At 45.9% G+C, this 23,944-nt stretch overlaps 2 protein-coding genes, 1 long non-coding RNA gene and 1 pseudogene across 7 annotated transcripts; 3 read left to right on the forward strand and 1 right to left on the reverse strand.

Annotated features, from left to right (window-relative positions):
- Positions 1-121: 121 nt before the first annotated feature.
- On the reverse strand, positions 122-13,614 carry LOC148894713 (F-box only protein 47-like). The gene is made up of 8 exons (XM_089003129.1): positions 11,090-13,614; positions 10,649-10,810; positions 10,351-10,427; positions 10,207-10,281; positions 10,014-10,125; positions 2,936-3,579; positions 335-494; positions 122-259 (listed from the first exon to the last, which is right to left on the reverse strand). The coding sequence occupies exons 1-8, from the start codon at positions 11,286-11,288 to the stop codon at positions 159-161; spliced, it is 1,530 nt and encodes a 509-aa protein (XP_088859255.1). The 5' UTR covers positions 11,289-13,614; the 3' UTR covers positions 122-158.
- Positions 3,512-11,208, forward strand: LOC148894714 (uncharacterized). Its single transcript, XR_016115839.1, has 3 exons — positions 3,512-3,608; positions 3,806-3,889; positions 11,071-11,208. It is a non-coding gene; the product is annotated as an uncharacterized LOC148894714 (long non-coding RNA).
- Positions 13,615-14,156: 542 nt separating the features above from the next.
- LOC148894715 (claudin-14-like) lies at positions 14,157-19,353 on the forward strand. 4 transcript variants are annotated; one of them, XM_089003073.1, is made up of 6 exons: positions 14,157-14,456; positions 14,562-14,637; positions 15,533-15,737; positions 16,574-16,835; positions 16,945-17,076; positions 17,172-17,398. In XM_089003073.1, the coding sequence occupies exons 4-6, from the start codon at positions 16,602-16,604 to the stop codon at positions 17,259-17,261; spliced, it is 456 nt and encodes a 151-aa protein (XP_088859199.1). In that variant the 5' UTR covers positions 14,157-14,456; positions 14,562-14,637; positions 15,533-15,737; positions 16,574-16,601; the 3' UTR covers positions 17,262-17,398. The 4 variants fall into 4 exon arrangements, with proteins under 4 accessions (XP_088859199.1, XP_088859197.1, XP_088859196.1 ...); XM_089003071.1 differs by adding an exon at positions 15,222-15,326 and having other exon boundaries at positions 14,167-14,456; positions 16,945-19,353; XM_089003070.1 differs by having other exon boundaries at positions 14,167-14,456; positions 16,945-19,353.
- Positions 19,354-19,533: 180 nt separating this feature from the next.
- Positions 19,534-21,643, forward strand: LOC148894716 (claudin-14-like; annotated as a pseudogene). The gene is made up of 2 exons (XR_016115833.1): positions 19,534-20,489; positions 20,603-21,643. The product of XR_016115833.1 is annotated as a claudin-14-like (transcript).
- The last annotated feature ends 2,301 nt before the right edge of the window (positions 21,644-23,944 follow it).

The raw sequence follows: 23,944 nt of genomic DNA on the forward strand, positions 1-23,944 counted from the left end.
ATTATATACAAGGTCAAAGCAAATAAATATATGCCAATAAATATTGTCCTTTTTAATAATTAAATAAGTTTGAAATGTTGTCATTAAACCGATAAACAAATTTATCACTGAAATGTAACCGACACAAAATCACTCCATGAACTAAGATTGCATCGTTCCTATCTAAGCAACATGTGGAGAAGTTTTGCATGAAATCGAGCATTGGCATCGAGGAGCAGGCATGTGTCTGTGGAAAAGTTCCCGTTATCAAGACGATTTCCTGAAAATACATCGAATTATTAAGATATTTTTGGTTGTGTGTCATTTAAAGAAGAGGTGCACTGATTAGACTTACCATCTTCATACATGAAAAAAGACTTGGCGATAATGTCTGAGAACATGTGTTCGAAATGGCGGATGAAAGTGAATTTTTGGACTTCTGAGCAGAAGCCAATGTAGAGCTCCTTTACCAAATGCACCACCCAATTCATCTCATAGCCATCCTTTTCACAGACCTTCAATTACCGGATACCGAAAAAGAAGTTGACAGTTAGAATAAATGTGTAGTTTTGTTGCAACAACGGTGGATCCATGATTCAGATTGTCGTTATTTCAGTACTTTTGTTGATATTTTCGGTTATAATGGAATGGGTGGTGTGCTTTAAACCGACGTCTCCGGACAAGTTGTGTCCATAATTTGTAAAATGGCTTCAAAAGACTTCTACCGTGCGTATTTTACAAAGGTTCCACCGCATATAGCTATATTTTACGTTTTAAGACTCGCGCTGAATATTCCGGAAGTCTTGTTTTTGAGTTGGTGACGAGTCTTCACCCTACGTCACTGAAGGAACTCCCCTCAGCGAGAAAGGACATACCTTGCATCACCTCAATGCATTTTGCAATACAGTGAGACCTCAACTTACGAACGCCTTATAATATGAACTTTTCATCATACGAACGTCAAATTTATGAATATTAAGCCTCATAATAAGAACTATTTTCAACTTACGCACTTCGGTGGAAGTGCGTATACATAATCTTCTGCGGAAGAACACGAAAGCACACGACCTTCGGCTCTGGCGGAGTGATCTTCGGCAACCGAACAGCGCTCCAGCCGACGCTACTTTGCACACCCCCTCTCATTGAATGCACACGTCCATCGCCTCCTTGCAGCTTTTTGTTTATACTTTTACGATTATGGCACCGAAAAAAAACCACCACAGGCTCGTGTTCAGCCCAAGAAGAAACACAATAAAATCACTGTCGCTGAGAAGAAGGAGATAATTGAAAAACACGAACGACGTGTGCGTTTGTGTGATTTAGCGACAGAGCGCGGCTATGCTAAGTCCACCATCGCTACCATCCTTCGCATCAAAGAAACTATCAAAGGTGCGTCTGTTGCAAAAGGTGTTTCCATGCTCTTAAAGCGACGGTCTCGGGCAATCGAAGAAGTTGAAAAACTTCTGTTAATTTGGATTCACGAAAAGCAGCTATCCGGCGACAGCGTGAGTAAAGCTATTTTATGCTAATTCACGCCGATATCGCCATGCGCCAACCTGGAAGTTCGGCGCTTATTCAGGATTTTAAAGCCCGTAACGGATGGTTCGAGAACATCTGAGGGCGAGGAGGGGAAGGCAATGTTGGCAAAGTGGAATGATGTGCAGGCTTTTACCGAAGAGTTCCATCCAGAAAAGACTGGCTATGACAATCATCAACATGATGAACGATAATGTGATGCCTCAGCCTCGTAACACCTTACAAGTCAGAAAGCAACAGGTGTCAATTAAGAGGTTTTTAATCAGCAAAAAGGATGAGGAGTCTCCAAACAAGCAAAGAGAAGCCACACCAGTGGTTAAGTTACCAACAGTCCTTCTGTGACTCTCCTTCCATAAGCCATCAATGACCATCAAAAAGGTAAATACAGCTTTATTTTACAGCACAGTTTATTTCTTTAATTACAGTCCTGATGTAATGTGCCTCTCTTTCCAAACAGCAAGTCCCTTTGACCTTCGACCTCCAACGCCATTCCATCAAGTCATCAATGACCATCACAAATGTAAATAAAGTGACTTTATGATACAATGCAGTGTATTTCTTTAATTACAATACCATAGCACATTTATTATGCATAGGATAAGGTAGGTTGTGTGTAGTTTTAAGGCTTATTTAGTTGAAAAGTATATTTTATGGAAACCCGGGAACGGATTATTCCCATTTTAATGGTTTCCTATGGGAATTTTTTTTTTCGAGATACACACTTGTCACTTTACACACTCTGTCTGGGAACCAATTAAGTTCGTAAGTTGAGGTCTCACTGTACTTTGTTTGGTCTGAAAACTTCGCGCTGATCCGTGTTGATGGCGAAATTAGAAGGAAAACACATAAATAATGCGATGGTGAATCGTTGTGTGTGGCACCGAGCATCTATTTGATATTCACTGACAAAAATTGTAAGGACTTAATCAGCCCGTTTCCACTGAGATTTCCACGGAGCTTTGTCGCCCTCTTCTGCCTCTTTTCGGTGCTACATTTCCCCCCCCAAGATGACACACATTCGGTGCTACATTTCCCCCCTCAAAATGGCACAATTTAATCGATTGCAAACATGTATGCTTTCCTCTTCAGAACTATTTGAATCATATTCATAACTGGATGAGTAACAAGAAAGCATATTCTCCAAACATGGGGGCGGGACCTTGTGCTTTCAAATTGAAGTACTTTTTAGACACTTTAAGTCATTTTTATTGGTGTTTTGCATTTGACTAAAAATATCATACTGCATGTTTTGGGTATTTTAGATGCTATAAAATGTTTTTCTTATGTCAGTTAGGAAACAAAAAAGTGACATCGGTTGTCCTTTAAAGGCTGGCAAACAGTGACAAAGTTATCGTTTCCCTTCAGTATTCCTAATTGCTTGTGACATTATTTTTGAATGATACAATAAAAATCAACTTACCAGGATAATGTGCACAATGACTTTGGCAATGTCTTTGATTAATCCAGATTGAGCCCTGTTTGCCAAGACAGTGTAGCATAATTTATTGCCACATACCACCAAGAGGCGGGCAATATTCTCCAAGTGCCATGGCTGAGGAATGACTGCAAAAGTACAACATGGGGGCAACCAAATTAGCATGTACATATATGGACATGGTTGATTCATGCATTCATCGCGCTTATCTTGGGGGAAAAAACAGATGGTGTTACTAATTATCGTCTCAAAGACTGCTAGTGTTGTCTGCAATGTCCAGTCTCTCAGTTCAGGTTTGTTGAAGAGCAAAAGGATGGCCCGGGCCAGGTTCCACAGAGCATCCTGAGGCAGCTCTCGTTCCACCAAATCATGCCAACCGATGGGGCCTGCAAGGAGAAAACCCTGCTGACCTACTGTTTTACAGCACTGACTTGGCTGAAGGACAGTTACCTTACCTTCAGTCAGATGTGGTCCATATAGGATTAACAGGAGGTGTGCTTGGCTGACCAATGGCCAGGGCTTTAGGAGCTGAAGGAGCCAAAATTGGCAGTCTGACTGGCTCGGTGACAAGTCGAGTAGAACCTTGCGGCAGAAGTAGCGGATCTCTAGCTCTTCATAGAATTTCAGGCCTGCAGACACAGAGGGCGTCGTGATACAGGTATAGTCCCATGACATAGAATTTTCCCCATTCCTGATGTATGTGTAATTTGCAGATTCATCACATGGAAATGATTCACCTCATCAAACCAAAGTGGGAGATTCAAAGTACTGCTGAGTAGATGAAAAGTATTCTGGAGCAAAGGAGCCGCAAAAAAAACAGTTTGGACTGAAAAAGTGTTTTGTTATTTTGTTCAGGTGCTGTTTGGACTCTAAGGTGACACAACTTATTTCAGCAAATCAGACCCCAGACAGCAATTACTCAACTCTTGGAAGGAACTAGTGAGTATATTCTTCACAATACTTAATCATGTACAGATACCTCAGTTTACAAACTTAATTGGTTCCCAGAAAGTTGTGTAAGGCGAAAAGTTCATCTGCCGAACATTTATTTCCCATAAGAAACCATTAAAATTAGAATAATCCATTCCCATGTCCCCATAAAACATAATTTTCTACTAAATAAGCCTTACACCTACATAGAATAGACCTTATTTTATGTATAATAAATGTGCTATTGTATTGTAATTAAAGAAATAAACTGTACTACATAATAAAGTCGTTTTATTTACCTTTGTGATGGTCCTTGATGTAGTTGCCTCTTGATGATATCTGAGTGAAGTTCCCATGCTTTCTCGGCGATAATACCCTCACTCACTGTCCCGTGCTAGCTGCTTTTCGTTCCTGTCACATCTCGTTGCCATCCGGGGCGCGCCCCGCCCCTCCTGTCACCTCCTCCGCCAATCCTGGGAGACGGCCCCTCCAATCATCGTACACCTGGGTTCCCACAGCTGATTGTCATTTCACTGATGGTGCCTTCTGACTATATCTGTCTCGTGCTCTCTACCGTCTCCGTCGGAGTATTTTTGGTCATTGCCATTTCCACGTCCGTGTTGCCAGGTCTGCTATCATTCAGTTATCTTCCTTCACTCATCCCTGTTTGTTATTATTTGATGCTGTTTCCAGTAAAGACTCTTTATCCACCCAAGCCTGTCACGCCGTGTATTTCGGGTCCTTCCCTAACACCAAAAGTCCGTCGCTCGAGGTCTGCCTCCTAGCACTCGAGCGATCGTCACACAATACTCCGACCACCTATGGACCCCGCCGGCGTTGACAGGTATTTTACCGCCCTCGTACAAGAGGCGGAGCGTTCGAGCCAGCTGGCCCAGGCGATTGAGGAAATGTGCCACGCCACTACCTCGCTGGCTCAACGCCTCAAGGAGATGGAAAAGTGCATCGCCACCCTCTCTGATCCTTCCCCCCCGCCCGTGGGCAGGCGCACGCCCCCGCTACCCCAACCCTCACGCTACGCAGGCGAAACCGAGCGCTGCGCTCAATTCCTAATGCAGTGTGCGCTCGTGTTTGAACAACATCCTGACGCCTACGTTAGCGATGAGGCTAAGGTAGCCTTCATCACCAGCCTGCTCGCGGGCGAAGCCGAATCATGGGTGCTGGCGGTACGAGAGTCCCGACCGGAGCTGTGCGCCTCGTATCCGGACTTCGTAGCCGAGATTCGCCGGGTGTTTCACCATCCAGTGACGGAGGTCGAGGCGGAAGGGAGAATCCTCGACTGCGTCCAAGGGGCCCGTTCGGCCGCAGAATACTCCGTCGCTTTCCGGATCCAGGCCGCTGGCAGCGGCTACGGCGACCGAGCGTTGAGGGGGGTGTTTCGTCGCGGCTTGAATTCCGACCTAAAGGATGAGTTGGCTACCCGCGACGCCGGCACCACCTTCGACGACCTCGTCGGGATTGTCATCGGCTTGGATCAGCGTCTTCGAGAGCGGCGAAAGGAGCTGAGCGACCGACGGCCCGAGGTACCCCGAAGCCGACCTCGGTCGACCACACCCGGCAGCGACCGCGCGCAGCCCCAGGAGGGACTCTTCGAACCGATGGTGATAGGGGGGGGAGACGACCGCGCCAACCCGAGGGCTCGTCGCACCCGAGGCCCCCAGCCTAGGACCCACGGCCAATGTAAGTCCCCGCCGAAACGGAATCCGTTGGGGGCTAAATCCACTACACGAGCCACACGGTTGGAGCTGGAGAGTGAACTATTTGGCCCCTCCAGCTCCCAAAGAGTGCGGGCACTAGTGGACTCGGGGGCCGACGGGTGCATTATCGACCCCCACCTGGCCGACCTGCTGGGCTGCCGACTTTTAGATCTCCTTCCCCCTAAGGAGATCGTCGACCTGGATGGCCGATTATTAGCCCGGGTCACCCACCTCACGGCCCCACTTAAGCTCCGAGTGGCAGGCAACCATGTGGAGCACCGCCAATTTCTTGTTATGCCCTCCCGGAACGCGCCATTGGTCTTGGGTCTCCCCTGGCTCAAGGCCCATGACCCATCCATTTCTTGGGAGGGCCCCACCATTCAGGGCTGGAGCCCCTACTGCTACGCTAACTGCCTGCGGTCGGCTACGGCAGGGCGCAACCCCTCCCGCGGTGGCCCGCCCGAGGCCATCTGCCTCAAAGGCGTGCCACATTGCTACCACGACCTGCGGGAGGTGTTCAGCAAAGACAACGCCCAATCCCTGCCGCCCCACCGACCGTATGACTGTGCTATAGACTTGCAGCCAGGGGCTCCATTACCGGACTCCAGACTTTACCATATTTCACAACCGGAACGGGAAGCCCTGAGCACTTACATAGACTCCTCTCTAGCGGCAGGACTCATTCGGCCGTCGCGTTCCCCGCTGGGCGCAGGGTTTTTCTTTATCGACAAGAAGGACGGATCCCTGCGCCCATGCGTTGACTACCGGGGCCTGAACGACATCACCATCCGCAACAAATACCCTCTCCCCCTCATGGATTCGGCCTTTGCGCCCCTTCAGTCCGCCACCATTTTTTCTAAATTGGATCTTCGCAGCGCCTACCATTTGGTCCGAATCCGTGAGGGGGATGAATGGAAAACAGCCTTCAAGACGCCTTTAGGGCACTTTGAATACCTGGTGATGCCGTTCGGGCTCACGAACGCGCCGGCCGTATTCCAGAATTTAATTAATGATGTGCTCAGGGACTTCCTCAATGTTTTTGTTTTTGTTTACCTCGATGACATTCTTATTTTTTCTCGCTCTGCAGAAGAACACCGGCAACACGTCCGACGGGTCCTGGCGCGGCTCCTGCAAAACCGGCTCTATGTGAAGGCAGAGAAGTGTGACTTCCATGTCCGCTCTCTGTCGTTCCTGGGGTTTGTGGTGGAGCAGGGGCAGCTCAGGGCCGACCCCGCCAAAACCAAGGCGGTGGTGGAATGGCCGATCCCAAAGACGCGCAAGCAGCTTCAGCGGTTTTTGGGGTTTGCCAACTTCTACCGCCGCTTCATTCGCGGGTATAGTCAGAAGGCACTCCCCCTCACTAACCTCACGTCCACCAAGCTCCCTTTCAGGTGGACTCCCGATGCTGAGGGGGCTTTCAACCGCCTCCGTCGTGCCTTCACCAACCCCCCCGTTCTGCGTCATCCCGACCCGGATCTCCCGTTCACGGTCGAGGTTGACGCATCCGAGTCCGGAGTAGGGGCCGTCCTTTCCCAGCGCTCTCCCACCGACCAGAAGCTACGCCCCTGCGCCTTCTTCTCCCGCCGGCTCAGCCCCGCCGAAGCCAATTACGACGTCGACAATCGGGAACTGCTGGCGGTCGTCCTGGCCCTGCAGGAATGGAGACACTGGCTTGAGGGAGCTAAACACCCCTTCACCGTCTACACGGATCACAAGAACCTGGCGGCCATCCGGTCGGCCAAGAGACTTAACTCACGGCAGGCCCGATGGTCACTCTTCCTCACCCGTTTTGACTTTTCTCTCACCTACTGCCCAGGGTCACAGAACACCAAGCCCGACGCCCTATCCCGTATCCATGAGCCGGCAGAAAGGGAGGAGACCACCGCCAACATCCTGCCGGCCCAGCGCATCCTGGGCGCCCTGAGGTGGGAGGTTGAGAGAAAAGTCCAACAAGTCCAGGGAACCACCACCATCCCCAGGGGCTGTCCCAAGGATCGCCTGTTCGTCCCCCCCCCCCTACGCACTGAGGTGCTCATCTGGGGGCACACATCTAAGATAGCTTGCCACCCGGGGGTCAACAGGACGATCCAACTCATCGCCCAACGGTTCTGGTGGCCGGGGTTTAGGAGGGACATCACCCTCTTCGTGAAGGCCTGCCCGACCTGCGCCCGTGGAAAGGCCTCCCACCAGCCCCCGGCCGGACTCCTCCAGCCCCTACCGGTTCCGTCCAGACCCTGGTCCCACATCTCCGTCGACTTCGTGACAGGCCTCCCCCCCTCCCGTGGCAAGACGGTCGTCCTCACCGTAGTGGACCGATTCTCCAAGTCGGCCCACTTCGTTCCGTTAACCAGGTTGCCGTCCGCCACCGAGACGGCTCAACTCCTGGTTAACCATGTCGTCCGTCTCCACGGGATTCCGACGAACATCGTGTCGGATCGGGGACCGCAGTTCGTGTCCAAGGTATGGAAGCGTTTCTGTCGGTCCCTAGGGGCATCGGCGAGCCTGTCGTCTGGGTACCACCCCCAGACCAACGGACAGACGGAGAGGAAGAACCAGGGCCTGGAGGCGGCCCTCCGGTGCGTGTGCCTCCACAACCCGGCGTCGTGGGCCCTGCACCTACCCTGGGTGGAGTACGCCCACAACTCCCTGGTCTCCGCAGCCACAGGTCGGTCCCCATTCATGTCCGCCTGTGGCTATCAGCCGCCCTTATTTCCCACACAGGAAGGCCAGGTGGAGGTCCCGTCTATCGATCATCACCTCAGACGGGCCCACAGAGTCTGGAAGGAGACCAGGGACGCCCTGTCACGCACCGCATCCCGGAACCGGCGGGTGGCAGACCGCCATCGACGGCAAGCACCCAGCTACCAGGTCGGGCAGGAGGTCTGGCTATCTACGAAGGACCTTCGGCTGGCAGGGTCCTCGGCCAAGCTGGGCCCACGCTTCACGGGTCCCTTCCCCATCGAGGCCATCCTCAGCCCGGTCTCGGTGAGGCTCCGGCTACCACCCACCATGCGGATCCACCCCGTGTTTCATGTTTCCCTCCTCAAGCCAGTGGAGACCAGCCCCTTAGCCCCCACGCCCGCCCCCCCACCTCCCCCCCGGATATTGGACGACGGACCAGTCTACACCGTGCGGGAGATACTGGACTCCAGGCGCAGGGGCAGAGGAGTGCAGTACCTGGTCGACTGGGAGGGCTATGGACCTGAGGAACGTCAATGGGTCCCACGGGCCTGGATCCTCGACCCATCCCTCACCCGGGCGTTCCATGCGGCTCACCCATCCAAGCCTGGGGGGCCGCCGAGAGGCGTCCCTTGAGGGGGGGGCACTGTCACATCTCGTTGCCATCCGGGGCGCGCCCCGCCCCTCCTGTCACCTCCTCCGCCAATCCTGGGAGACGGCCCCTCCAATCATCGTACACCTGGGTTCCCACAGCTGATTGTCATTTCACTGATGGTGCCTTCTGACTATATCTGTCTCGTGCTCTCTACCGTCTCCGTCGGAGTATTTTTGGTCATTGCCATTTCCACGTCCGTGTTGCCAGGTCTGCTATCATTCAGTTATCTTCCTTCACTCATCCCTGTTTGTTATTATTTGATGCTGTTTCCAGTAAAGACTCTTTATCCACCCAAGCCTGTCACGCCGTGTATTTCGGGTCCTTCCCTAACACCAAAAGTCCGTCGCTCGAGGTCTGCCTCCTAGCACTCGAGCGATCGTCACAGTTCCAAATCAACAGAAGTTTTTCAGCCTCTTCTATTCCTTGAGACCGTTGCTTAGACATCATAGAAACACCCATAGCCAAACGTAGCAATGATCGACTTAGCATACTGGTAGTGAAATGCTATGTCACACAAACACACACCTCGTTCGTGTTTCTCGATGATCTCTCTTCTGCTCGACCGTAATTTTGTTTTGTGTCCTCTTTGGCTGAACACTAACCTGTGGTGGGGTCTTTTTTGATCCCATAATAGCGAAAGTACTCCACTCGATAGCAAATCACGTCTGCACTCAAATGGGGTGTGGAAAACTAGTACGCCAGCCACCGTGGCGCTGTTTGACTGTGTGGTTTGGTGTTTATCTGCCGTGAACTAGTCCGCCAGCCACCGTGGCGCTGTGTGGTTTGTCCGCTGAAAACTAGTTTGTATGCCAAGATTATATTCTCGCGAATTTAATGTTCGTAAGGTGAAAAGTTTGTTAATTAAAGCGTTCGTAAGCCGACGTATCACTGTACTTCCCAATCAATTGTCTTTATTCCTGTTGACAACATTTGTACAGAATGTGTCCACAAACATTTAGCTCTATGGGTTTGGGGTCAGGGTTGTGTATGAGCCACTCAAGTAACTATAGGCCATATATTTTGTGCAGACAAGTCTAAAACCCTTAGATACTATTTTGAGCTAATTTTCATTGTAGCACCCTACCAGGTTTCCCAGTTGTGACGACTGCCTCAATTTTATGCAGCAAATCAGTGACTTCACAAAGGAAATGAAACACTCTTTGGCACTCAAACTCATCCCACCCTGAAATTATGGCCTGCAAAAGAAAGCAATTCAAAGATAAAGTTGGGACATTTCTTTTCACATGTATCTATCCATTCATCACTTTAGAGTTCACCTGCAGAAAAACTCCATATCTGGATAAACCAATGCAATTTGGTGCCGAACAAGTCTCCCGCAAGGAACAAGGAACCTGACAATAGATCATAAAAAAATAATAATTATTCCACATAACTAGGTGTGTTTTTTTATGCTCTCTTACTTGTGAAAACTTGTGCATGATACATTTCAGCCTCTCCTTTGTAGGTAGTAACATGGTGCAACGTTTGAACAATACGCCTGAGACAACAATGGAAAAGCATTAATAGCTATGTTACAAATACTTGGATGTACCTTTATAAGGGAACTTAATTTCCCTTCCTAAATTTGTCCAAATGTTCAATGTCGGAGTACTTTTTGCATGTGCACGCACACATCCATGACAAGACGAAGATGAAGTACAAGATACATTGATTTTAAGATAAAGTATAAGATGCATTGATTTTGATCCAACTGCTCACCCAGGTTTCTGAAATGTCTGTCGAAACATTCTTGTTCAGGGCAATTGGTGTGATGAAAGTTCTGGTGCATCATTTTGCTCTTCCATGCCAGGCTGCTGATGTAGTCCATGACATAGCCATTCATCTGCTTTGAGGCTAAACACAATACACTCACCTCGAGCACTGGAAAACATGTTTTAAAAGTACATTTTAATCGAGAATGAAAAGCAAATAATAATAAAAAATATTTATTTAATCCATTTGAAAAGTTACTACTACTACTCTATTTTCATTGGCACGAGCAATACATGTATATTTATAATTGTGGCTTTTTTTTCTATTGTATACACGGTGCGTGTGCTTTCCCATACTTTTACAAGTATATTTGCTCTTCAATCTACGAATACGTTTAAACTTGACATATAATCTCTGTTTATTCGTAGCAAACTGCTACGTGTTTACCAGACAGGCTGCCCAGAATCAGATGAGAAACCTCCATCGGAAGTTTCTGGAAGAAATTTCTGCTGTCCTTCGTCTGACTGCGAGTTCTGGCGGCGACCGGACGGAGAGCCCAGTGGGACGGGTTCGGGCTGCTGTACCTTTTTGCTCTTCCTCTCGCCATTTTTGACTGTAAAATGCCAACCGTTTCACAGTCCGCCATTATTTCCTGGTGTTTGTAATCACTGTGAATTGAAGTTTAAATAGTGTAGATTAATTGGTCTTGCTAGCTTGTCATCTACCTATACATTGTCACCATAATGTACTTAAAATTAATCGCTTTTTCCATGTGTTTTGTTGTTTTCTTTTTTTTTTAATCACACATCTACACACCTACGCCTATCAGGAATACGACAACGCCATTGTTATATGTAGTATAAAACGTTATCAATTGTTTTTGAACTTTTTAAGCGAGAGTCCGCATTATAAATGACACAGCATTTGCGGGAGTTTTCACCGCAAACATTTGATAAAGTAGCTTTACCGGTACAGTATAAATACACATACAGGAGAGATGAGTTCGCGTTATCTGATGACGTCGACTGCTTTCAGAGAACAAAGGAATCTGCTGTGAATAGTGAGCCCAAACTATGAACTTTTAAATAGAGGCTCGTTTGTAAATTTGTTACACATTGTGCGACTCCCCCAAAAATAAATACGTAGCTCTCCTTATTAGCAGAACGATAACCAATAGTAGTGTACAAAAAAAAAATTAGCAAAAGCCATTTTGCTTTTTCCCTAATTCTAAATAATGTATTATTGGAAAAGTAACAAGTAATATAACAATGACTCAATGAAACCTTGCACAAAAGAATCGGATTTTGTACATTAATCCATAAAACAAAACAGCTGTTGAATACAGCTGTTAAAACGGTATTATATATGAAAAGTAAACCCTGTATTGTACTGGATTTTAAAAAAGAAAAACTGGTTGTTACCTGGTTACAACCTGAAGTCTAATGTTTAATTCTATTGCATGCTTTAAAGGACAACCGACGTCTCCGGACAAGTTGTGTCCATAATTTGTAAAATGGCTTCAAATTACTTCTACTGGGCGTATTTTAATAAGATTCCACCGCATATAGCTATATTTTACGTTTTAAGACTCGCGCTGTACATTCAGGAAGTCTTGTTTTTGAGTTGGTGACGAGTCCGTACGTGACGTCAGAAAAGGACTGTAAAAAAGACGCATTGTAGCGTCTTTCCATCACGTCAATGTATTTTGCTGTACTGTTTTTTTAAACCATGTCTTACACCCAAAAGCCACCAGCAGATAAAGGCAAACTCCATGGAAAGATAGTATCAGCCTGTGGAAACGAGCTGATTCATTCCTCACCGGAGCTGGTCGCCATTTTTCTGCCTCTTCTTGGGTGAGACATTACCCCCCGCCCGTTTGCCTCAAAATTTCCCAAATAAATTCTTTAATCGATTGCAAACATGTATGCTCGCTCATCAGGGCTATTTGAATCATATTCATAACTGGATATGTAACAAGAAAGCATATTCTCCGAATCTGAAGCCATTGTTTTGATTCACAAGCAATACAAGACGTATTGGCGTGATGTCACGAAAGGGGCGCGGGACTTTCTGAAAATGCCCAATTCGCAGCTCAATTTTTTGCAGATTTTGGACACTTTAAGGCATTTTTATTGGTGTTTTGCATTTGACAAAAAATATCATACTGCATGTTTTGGGTATTTTAGATGCTATAAAACGTTTTTCTGGTGTCAGTTAAAAAACAAAAAAGTGACGTCGGTTACCCTTTAAATACAGTAAATTTTGGACAAATGTTATCAGTCACCTGTGAGTTACTGTACAACGACCAGGACTAAAAATGTGGATCAAGTGACGAAAACAGCGGTTTTCCACTTGAGTTGAGTTCAACACTATTTCTCAGTCATAATATGTTCTGTTCATCAAGTGCCAGGAAATATATTAAATATGAGTGAGTAGTTATAGAATTTGGGCTCTCACACCAAACTTAATGAGCAAAGGATGCATACATGCTAGGCTAATAAACAAACCCAGTGCAGATCAACTGATGAGCAGATGTCACACGAGGCATATGTTGAAAAAATGCCTAAAGGGTTTTCACAGGATAATAATTCAGAAGTTCAAAATCTTACAATTTGCTTTGTCTGCATACTTAATTTCCTAAACACGCAAACTGTTGACAATGAATGTTCTCGCCCCAAAAAAGCTTTAATAGGTGATTTCTTTTGCATTTTGTTTCCTTATTATACCAAATGTAAACTAAAAAGAATATAGCACCCGAGGCACCAACCTCTGATTTTTATCAATTTTATATTTTACATGTGGTTTTACTAATAAAACTGGTCTCTGACCTGGAATCAACCGTCCCTGTGAAGTGATCATCAATAAACACAATTGCCACATTGTTGATCTTTAATATGTGTGGGAATATCTGCTCTTTTATCCATCAGCACGTAGTGCGGTTGGTGAGAAATGTAAAGTTTAATTTATAAGCTCTGTAAGCATGGCAGCCAATCAGAAGCCTGTTTCGTGCTTCGGATTATACTGTGACTGTAAAGTGTACTTGAGAGTTTTGAAATCAGAATCAGAATCATCTTTATTGCCAAGTATGTAGAACACACAAGGAATTTGTTTCCGGTAGAATACGCTGCACTAGTATCGTCGTAAAAAAAACTGCTAAGTGGCACTATACAGTTCCATTTTGGCTACTGTTGAAATGCATTTAGAATGATGAGTCCATGTGGCTTGTAGCGGTTTGCTGGTAGCTTTTGCTTTATTGAATAAATCGAACGTTTGATTTGAAAATAATCTTTTTTTTTTTCTTGAAGAAGTTGTCGGCCACCCAGGCCGAGACGTTTTGAAAGTTGTTCGCCCGACATAAAAAGGTTGTACGCAGCCCTCCGAGCAGACGTTATTTCAAACACTGCTGTAAGATGAGGTGTCTTTTACAGCATGTCTCCAAAGATTTGTATATCACAAGACAAATGATATTTGTAGCTCAGGACACCCAATTACATTGTGTTTGCTTAGAGCAGATTGCACAACATTTACAGTCAGTTGCTAATCACAGGATTATTCCGTCAAACTAATACTATTAGGTGTTCCACTTTTAAATGATGTCTCCCAGGCCACAGGCACGGTTTGCACAAGATTTGTCGCCTCAGAATTGAGCTTTTCAAGTCAACCAAATTCAGAGAAGAGCGGGACAAAATCATTTGTCTTTTTCTAGCAGGGTGTGGACCTCTGGCTGTAGATGGACGAGGAAGGGCAACAATGTTGTTAACAAGAGATAAGAGAATAACTTTTGTTTTAATGACATCGTGGGGCGGACTGCAACGTAAGTACTACTCTCATATGTGTCAAATTTGTGTTCAATAGTATGTGGTATATTTACAACAGGCCATCACAATGTAAACCATTTTTAATTCTACATAACCTCTAGTTTCAGACCAATGTGTGGATGGCTTCAAGACCGAATGTATCATTTGCGTCGCAATGACGATGAGGCAGATGTTCAGGTGTGCATTTACCGTCGCCATTCATTCAGTCCTTTTCCATCATGTTTTTTGTTTTTCTAATTTATCTTATTTGACATGGTAGAAAACTAATACAGTATAGAAAAAAATAATATGGTGGAACCTTCAGAGTTGAACACGATCTGTTTGCACGATCAGAATTGAAAGCTTTTACCCACAGTTGTTCTTGAAAAGCTGGTTCTGTCATCAAAATTATTTTAATTGACATTTTAACATCCATGTATGCCACACAACTGAGAAAGTAAATAGCTGCATAAAAGCTTCTACTTTGATCCCTTAAAAAAATGTTTGCAATTTTTTACAGCGACCAAAGCAACATCTTTTTTTCCACTTGAGTCTCCTGATTGTCTCCCAATTTAACGGTTCCATTGTATTAGTTAGTGTTCTTGTTGTTCAACTATTGTATGTGTTATATCATTTAACTGAGCGTAATAAACTTTATACAGAATGTGATATGAAAGTGCTAACATTTTGGCCAGTGCCAAATTTTGCGTGCCATTGTTGTGAAACTCCAGAATTGTTTCTCAAGATTCTTTTCTCCTTGACCTTTTGTTCAAAACATGCAGCAGGAGGTAAATGCTTAACCTAACTGACAGTTTTGCTGCTGTGAAATTCCCACATGCAAGTGAGAGGTGGGCTCATGTCACATCACATCAGAAACGATACAATCGGTAAGACTTTTGCAGAGGGCGTAATACTTGAACATGTGAGCATTTTCAAAGTTTGTGGTTTATATCAATACACTACTCCAAAGCCTGGCTGGTTTCTGTCAATGTTTAATTTCTTCTCTCCGCAGGCGAAGTTCAGGATTTTAGCAATAGACGAGAGCTGTGTGCACTCCTGAGTGAAGCCTTAAACTGAACACTGCTCTAATTAGTTACAGATGCAGACACCTGCCACTCAGTGGAGACTGATGCCAGAATTGTTTCCGTTCCTTCGCTTCACACTTGAGGAATAGCTCAGAGTCCGTGACAAAATGTAAGCTCGCTGGAATTCACTCTACCACTGAGGAAGTGTCCTTAACTGGAAGAGTCAACTACATCAACAGCCTGAGGGACTCAAAAATGCATCTGTTGTCAAAGGTATTTTATAGACTATACAGTTTTTTTCTGTACAGTATTTTAGATACAGTATAAGTAGGTTCACCTCTCCAGCAAAATGACAGCTACATTTTACCGAATGCAAATGAACTGTTGGGATATTGTTATTAACTACAGGTTTGGTACATGTTGTCATGTTTAGGATTTGTCGTGTAAAACTGAAATTAAATATTGAAAGGTGTTCCGAATGTTCTCGTAAACCATGTATGCAGTACAGAATGACAAATGATTGAAACCCAAACCCAGCTAAATGAGAGGTAGTGTTCACTCTGATCAATTATTATTTTATTTAACATCATATTCGAGGCCGCACAGTGGACTAGGATTTAGCATGTAGGCAGCCCAGTTCATAGGTTTGAATCTGAACGCCACATTTCCTCTCGGTATGCTCTCTGACTGCTTCCCACATTCCCCCAAAAAGGAATGTTGAATTGTCCATAGGTGTGAATGTAAGTGTGACGCATATATACGATCTGCAATTTGCCTGGTTCCAGCTCACCCACATCACCTATGAGGAGAAGAGGCATTGAAAATAGTGCATGTTGCCGTAAAATGTGGAAGAGCCACAGTGCAGGAAAAATGTGTTTCAGTATGGAATCCTTCCACACTGCAAAATTCAACCACAATAATACACGCATTACGAGATTAAATACCTCTGTCAAAGTGTTGAGAAACAATGCATCAACAAAAATTTTCATTCAGCTCGTTATATTATGCACATGTAGCTAACGCTGTCGCTGTTTTGTGCACTTTTTCACAATATGCCTAATGTGTTCACCATCTGCTTTGAATTTGAAACTACATATGGAACTTTGCAGCTTGCGAGTCTTTACAAGTGAATCAAACATGGCCAACACAAAGGTCCAGCTCCTCGGATTCTTCTTGAGCTTGCTTGGGCTTGTGGGAACTATAGCTGCCACTTTGCTCCCACACTGGCGAAGCTCAGCTTACATCGGTTCAAACATCATCACGGCCACTGCTTACATGAAAGGCCTGTGGATGGAATGTGTATGGCACAGCACGGGCATTTACCAGTGTGAGCTGTATAGATCTTTACTGGCGCTTCCCGAGGACATTCAGGTACAGTACTGCTTATGTCGACTTTAGTTTGAGCTTGTTCGTTTTTTTCAATGGAATAAAAGTGAAAAGAATCATGTTGCATAAAATGGCTTTCCCTCTTCACAATTAGGCCGCCCGTGCACTCATGGTGCTCTCCTGTGTCACCTCCGTCCTGGCAATTGTGGTTTCTGTGATGGGGATGAAGTGCACCTACTTTGCCCGAGGCTCATTCATTCAGTCCCCCTTAGTCCTGAGCGGAGGGGTATGTTTTCTCTGTTCCGGTTTACTCTGCTTGACCACGGTGTCCTGGACCACCAATGATGTCATCACAGATTTCTATGACCCCTTCCTTCCAAGTGGCATAAAATACGAGATCGGCCTGGCGGTGTATCTCGGGTACGCATCAGCCTGCCTCAGTTTATGCGGAGGACTGGTACTTTGCTGTAGCAGCAGCGGTGAGCGGCCGCAGAGGCGTCTACAAAGGCAAAGGAGTCAGCCGTCATCCCCTCCTCCTTATATCAACAACACCTATCCAGCGGCTCCTCCTTACAATCCTACAGAGGTTCTCAAAGGCAATCGAGCACCCTCACTTTGCTCGGCCTCAAGCAGTGGTTACAGACTGAATAATTATGTATAATGTGTGTGTGTGTGTGTGTGTGTGTGTGTGTGTGTGTGTGTGCGTGTGTGTGTGTGTGCGTGTGTGTGTGTGTGTGTGTGTGTGTGTGTGTGTGTGTGTGTGTGTGTGTGTGTGTGTGTGTGTGTGTGTGTGTGTGTGTGCGTGCGTGTGTGTGTGTGTGTGTGTGTGTGTGTGTGTGTGTGTGTGTGTGTGTGTGTGTGTGTGTGTGTGTGTGTGTGTGTGTGTGTGTGGGAATCTTGTTCAGCACCAGCTCATCTAAGTATCACATGGAACTGAAATACAGTACTGAATGTCAACAGTCACGTGAACGTTTCAGGAGAAACTCAGCCCATCACACGGCCGTGGAACTAAGTACCACTGGAGTGCGGCATTTCACCGCCTAAATTGTACTGCTGTTACAGTACTGTCGATGCGCCTATTTTCTTCTGGTACTGTATTTAGTTTGAAATACTGTTCTATCCGAACGACACTGCAGCTTCATACTGATTAATGCCGTCCTTGGTTGGGATACTTTGTTGCCGGTAACATCAGGAAAAAATATTCACGTTTGGGTGTTTTACATCAGCACGTCATGAGACAATATTAAAGTGTGTGCCATGTGTCACTGATGCAATCAAAATATAAATTTTCATCTGAATTTACCGTTCTCCCAATAGGCATTCATTAGGCTGCAACCGCAAATACCAAATGAACAACGGCAGCTCCCAATTAGACCCTCGCTGTGTGTACCTCAGGCTGTCAACTGCACAGCGACTAAATTACGGTACCCGTCATAACATTGCCACCAACAGCTGTCACACTCGCAGCTCCACAATATTTTTATTAAGGAGTGGCAATTAATTTCACCTGTTTTTATGTATTTTTAATTAGCTATACGTTTTTCTGAAGCGTATTTTAAACTTTGATTTGTGAAATAATGCATATGTCTTTCTTGAGAATGGGGTGGCTTATTCAAACATTCATGCAGTAAACCGATTCCAGATACCAAGTAACCTCAACAGGCACTACATTAGGAGTTAGCAGCATATAAGCTTTATCATACTAAGAACAAAATGCTTTGCATTTCAAACTCTGCTTAATGTAGCAGTGCACAGTATTGCTCACATTTCAACAGAGTACATAAGAGGCAACTGCATCTCAAAACGTTTTTCTGAACAAACACAACTTCCTTTGAATCAAAGGAATACTTATCTTCATGAGAACTTTGTGAAAAGGGACGAAAAGTCTTCCAGGCAGTGGACTTCCCACAAAACAACAAATTTGGTTTGCAAGTTAAGCAGAACTCAGTTTCGGAGGCCGGTGAGTTTTGTGTCAGATGATTTTGAGATCGGTTACTGGTGATTTTTTTGTAATGGTTGATTTGTGAGTGAACTTGTCATGCACAGCTCCAACAGAATGATATTATCTTCTGAACTATATTACGTCTCTCTTGCAAACTGCACCAGGCGAAGAGTCATTCTTTTTCGCTGTCCCAAATTGTTGTTGACTGTCTGTGGTACACATTTCATCATCAAAACAAAGAATGGCCTCCTGCACATGCTTTGTATCAGAACTTTGATCAACAAATGAAGCATTAAATAGTACAGTCATTCATTTAATTCTTTCCAATTACTGCATGGTAAAAGAATCAGTTCTGTCATCTTCGTTTTGACAGCCTCGCCTTGTTTTTTTCTTTCGGCTTTTCCCTTCAGGGGTTGCCACAGTGAATCACTGTCCTCCATCGTCAGAGCATTGAGGTATCCATATTAAAGTACATACAGTCCACTGTTTATGCAGTCTAACAAGTTTAAAATAATGACCAGAAAATTACATATTGCTGTATACAGTATTTAGTGTTTGATCCTAGACAAGATACTAATTAACAGTCATCATGTTTAGCTGTGTATGTGATGCAAATTGTTGTCTGGTCCAAAACACTGGACTGATCAGCTGAACATTTCCATTAAATTAGTTGGGACAATAAAAATAAAACATCAGCCCACTATTCTTTCATCACCTGGAACAATAAGTTAGGATCCCTTATTGAGCGCAAACTTATAATGACCTGCTATTTATATGTTTAGGATTTGTTGTGTAAAACTGAAATTAAATAGAATGAAATATGTTCCGAATGTTCTCTTAAACCATGGATGCAGTACAGAATGACAAATGATTGAAACCCAAACCCAGCTAAGTGAGAGGTAGAGTTCACTCTGATCAATTATTATTTTATTTAACGTCATATTCGAGGCCGCACAGTGGACTAGGATTTAGCATGTATGCAGCTCAGTTCATAGGTTTGAATCTGAACGCCGCCTTTCTTCTCTGTAAATGCATGTTATTGTGCTGGAGTTTTTCCTCCCGTGTACTCTGTCTGCTTCCCACATCCCCCCAAAAAAGGAATGTTGAATTGTCCATAGGTGTGAATGTAAGTGTGACACGTATATACTATCCGTGATTTGCCTGGCTCCAGCTCACCCACATCATCTATGAGGAGAAGAGGCATTGAAAATAGTGCATATTGCCGTAAAATGTGGAAGAGCCACCGTGCAGAAACAATGTGTTTCAATATGGAATCCTTCCACACTGCAAAATTCAACCACAATAATACACGCATTACCAGATTAAATAGCTCTCTCAAAATGTTGTGAAACAATGCAACAACAAAAATTGTCATTCAGTTTGTTATATTATGCACATGTAGCTAACGCTGTAGCTCTTGTGTGCACTTTTTCACAATATGCCTTATGTGCTCACAATCTGCTTTGAATTTGAAACTACATATGGAACTTTGCAGCTTGCGAGACTTTACAAGTGAATCAAACATGGCCAACACAAAGGTCCAGCTCCTTGGATTCTTCTTGAGCCTGCTTACGCTTGTGGGAACTATAGCTGCCACTCTGCTCCCACACTGGCGAAGATCACCTTACATCGGTTCAAACATCATCACGGCCACTACCTACATGAAAGGCCTATGGATGGAATGTGTATGGCACAGCACGGGCATTTACCAGTGTGAGCTGTATGGATCTTTACTGGCGCTTCCCGGGGACATTCAGGTACAGTACTGCTTATGTACACTTTGAGTTTGAGCTTGTATTTTTTCAAAGAAATAAAAGTGAAAAGAGTCATGATGCATACAATGTCTTTCCCTCTTCATATTCACAATTAGGCTGCCCGTGCACTCTCCTGTGTCACCTCCGCCCTGGCAATTGTGGTTTCTGTGATGGGGATGAAGTGCACCTCCTTTGCCCGAGGCTTATTAATTAAGTCCCACTTAGTCCTGAGCGGAGGGGTATGTTTTCTCTGTTCCGGATTACTCTGCTTGACCACGGTGTCCTGAACCCTCAATGATGTCAACACAGAATTCTTTGACCCCTTCCTTCCAAGTGGCATGAAATACGAGATCGGCCTGGCAGTGTATCTCGGGTACGCATCAGCCTGCCTCAGTTTATGCGAAGGACTGGTACTTTGCTGTAGCAGCAGCGGTGAGCGGCCGCAGAGGCGTCTACAAAGGCAAAGGAGTCAGCCGTCATCCCCTCCTCCTTATATCAACAACTATCCAGCGTCTCCTTACAATCCTACAGAGGTTCTCAAAGGCAATCGAACACCCTCACTTTGCTCGGCCTCAAGCAGTGGTTACAGACTGAATAATTTTGTATAATGTGTGTGTATGGGAATCTTGTTCAGCACCAGCTCATCTAATTATCACATGGAACTGAAATACAGTACTGAATGTCAGGTGAACGTTTCAGGAGAAACTCAGCCCATCACACGGCAGTGGAACTAAGTACCACTGGGGGGCGGCATTTCACCGCCCAAATTGTACTGCTGTTACAGTACTGTCGATGCGCTTGTTTTCTTCTGGTACTGTATTTAGTTTGAAATACTGTTCTATCCGAACGACACTGCAGCTGCATACTGATTAATGCCGTCCGTGTTTGGGATACTTTGTTGCCGGTAACATCAGTAAAAAATATTCATGTTGATTTGTTTGGGTGTTTTACATCACCACGTCTTGAGACAACATTAAAGTGTGTCCCATGTGTCACTGACGCAATCATTGTAACAAAACATAAATTTTCATCTGAATTTACCGTTCTCCCAATAGGCATTCATTAGGCTGCAACCGCAAATACGAAATGAACAACGGCCGCTCCCAATTAGTTCCTCGCTGTGGCCACGTAAGGCTGTCAATTGCACAGTAGCTAAATTACGGTACCCGTCATAACATTGCCACCAACAGCTGTCACACTCGTAGTTCCACAATATTTTTATTAGGGAGTGGCAATTTATTTCACCTGTTTTGATGTATTTTTAATGAGCTATACGTTTTTTTTCTGAACCGTATTTTTCAATTTCATTTGTGAAATAAAGCATGTCTTCCTTGAGAATGCGGGGGCGTATTCAAACATTCACACAGTAAACCTATTCTAGATACCCAGTAACCTCAACGTGCAGTACATTATGAGTTAGCAGCATAGAAGCACAGTATTGCTCACTTCAACAGAGTACTGTACATAAGAGGCAACTGCATCTCAAAACGTTTTATGAAAAAAACAACTTCCTTTGATTCAAAGGAATACTTATCTTCATAAGAACTTTGTGAAAAGGGACGAAAAGCCTTCCAGGCAGTGGACTTCCTACAAAACAACAAATTTGGTTTGCAAGTGAAGCAGAACTTTGCTTCGGAGGCCGGTGAGTTTGTGTTTGAGATCGGTTCCTGGTGATTTTTTTTGTAATGGTTGACTTGTGAGTGAACAAAGAGTTTGATGTTTCTCTTTAATTTGTCAGTAGGTTCGTTGTCAGATCTCCCAGGCAGGTGACACACAGAGCTTGATCATGGCGTGGAGTCCAGCAATTCGTTCTTCGGTGCTGGGCTCCCCCCCTGGATCTGAAGTCGGGGAAGGCGACGCAGGAAAAAACGAGCTGGACGCGCTCAGAAGAGCCGGTAGGAGGTGAACCGTTCCGGGAAGTGCACACGTCTGCCGCTCCGGGTCGCTCGGCCACACGGAGAGGCCAGGCACGAGGGTCGGTGGGGTGGCCGACGTCGATGTTTCGGGAGCATGGCAACGTGTGCTCTACGACTGCAGGTTTGAGTCGGTTGATGGGGAGTGTATCGTCGTGGCTGTTGACTTGAATCCGGAATGTCTTCTCACCGCGGGAGAGGATGGGATACGGGCCATCGTAAGGGAGCTGGAGGGGCTTGCGGCCCCGATCACACCGCAGGACGGCATGTGTACATGTGAGGAGTGCGGGATCCATGTGCATCGGTTGGTACGATGTTCGCGGCGGCAGGGGCCGCAGAGCTAGCGCAAACTGCCGGCGGCGGGTAAGCAGATCATTGATGTCGACAGTCGTAGGGCCGGTCAGGTTGAACAGCTCACCAGGCAGGCGCAAACTTCCGCTGTATACCAGCTCCGCTGGAGTCGAGTTGATGTCGAGCTTTAGTGTGGAGCGGATGCCCAGCAACACCAGAGGCAGGTTGTCCACCCAGTGCTCAGCATTGTCGGAAGACATCAGGGAGGCCTTCAGTTGGCGATGGAGGCGCTCAACCATGCCGTTCGCAGCTGGGTGGTAGGCGGTCGTCCGGTTTCGTTCACATCCCAGAAACGTGCACAGCTTGCCAAATAGTGCAGACTCGAACTGGGCTCCACGATCGGTGGTGATGGTCTTCGATGATCCAAAGCGGGCGACCGAGTGCTAGAGGAAGGCACTGACAACAGCCTCAGACCCGCAGTCGGACAAGGGAAGAGCTTCGCACCATCAGGTGAAACGGTCAACACAAGTCAACAACTACCGGAAGCCCCGGGAGGGGGGAAGGGGCCCGACAAGATCTATGTGGACGTGACTGAACCGGGCGTCCGGCGTGTCAAAAATTCCCACGGGTGACTTCGTATGGCGCTGGACCTTTGAGCGTTGGCATCATAGACAGCCGCGCACCCAGTCTCGCGTGTCCCTCTGTAGTTCCTTCCAGGAAAACCTTTTCGCCAGTAACTTGGAAAACAGGCAGGACGGCGGCCCTCGAGGACCGACTTTGGACACCCCTGGTGCAGAGAGTCGAACACCCTTCGCCGGAAGGAATCGGGAACCAGTGGTCGGATGCCGTTGGACTGGACGCACAGGATTGTGCAGCCAGAGTTAGGGAGAGGGACAGCGATGATGTTGGCAATAAAGAGTTTGATGTTTCTCTTTATTTGTAAGTAGGTTCGTTGTCAGACCTCCCAGGCAGGTGACATGCAGAGCTTGATCGTGGAGTTGAGCAAGTCGTGCTGTGAAACTCCGTGCGATGCTGAGCAGGTCTCTGCGAGCAGTGTCTCTCTGGGTCTGAGTCCGAGATGAGTCTGATCATCTCTGTCCCGCGACGGCTTTTATACAATTTTCAAGCGTGTGATATGCGTCAGGCTGATACGCACATCAAGGAGATCAAGGGCTTGAAAGACATCAAAGCCGCGGTGTGCACTGGCGACGCCACAAGCTTGCCATGCACAGCTCCAACAGAATGACATTATCT

Source organism: Hippocampus bargibanti, linkage group LG08, assembly GCF_051943395.1.
Source record: "Hippocampus bargibanti isolate YZ-2025 linkage group LG08, ASM5194339v1, whole genome shotgun sequence".
In the NCBI taxonomy this organism is placed as follows: Eukaryota; Metazoa; Chordata; class Actinopteri; order Syngnathiformes; family Syngnathidae; genus Hippocampus; species Hippocampus bargibanti.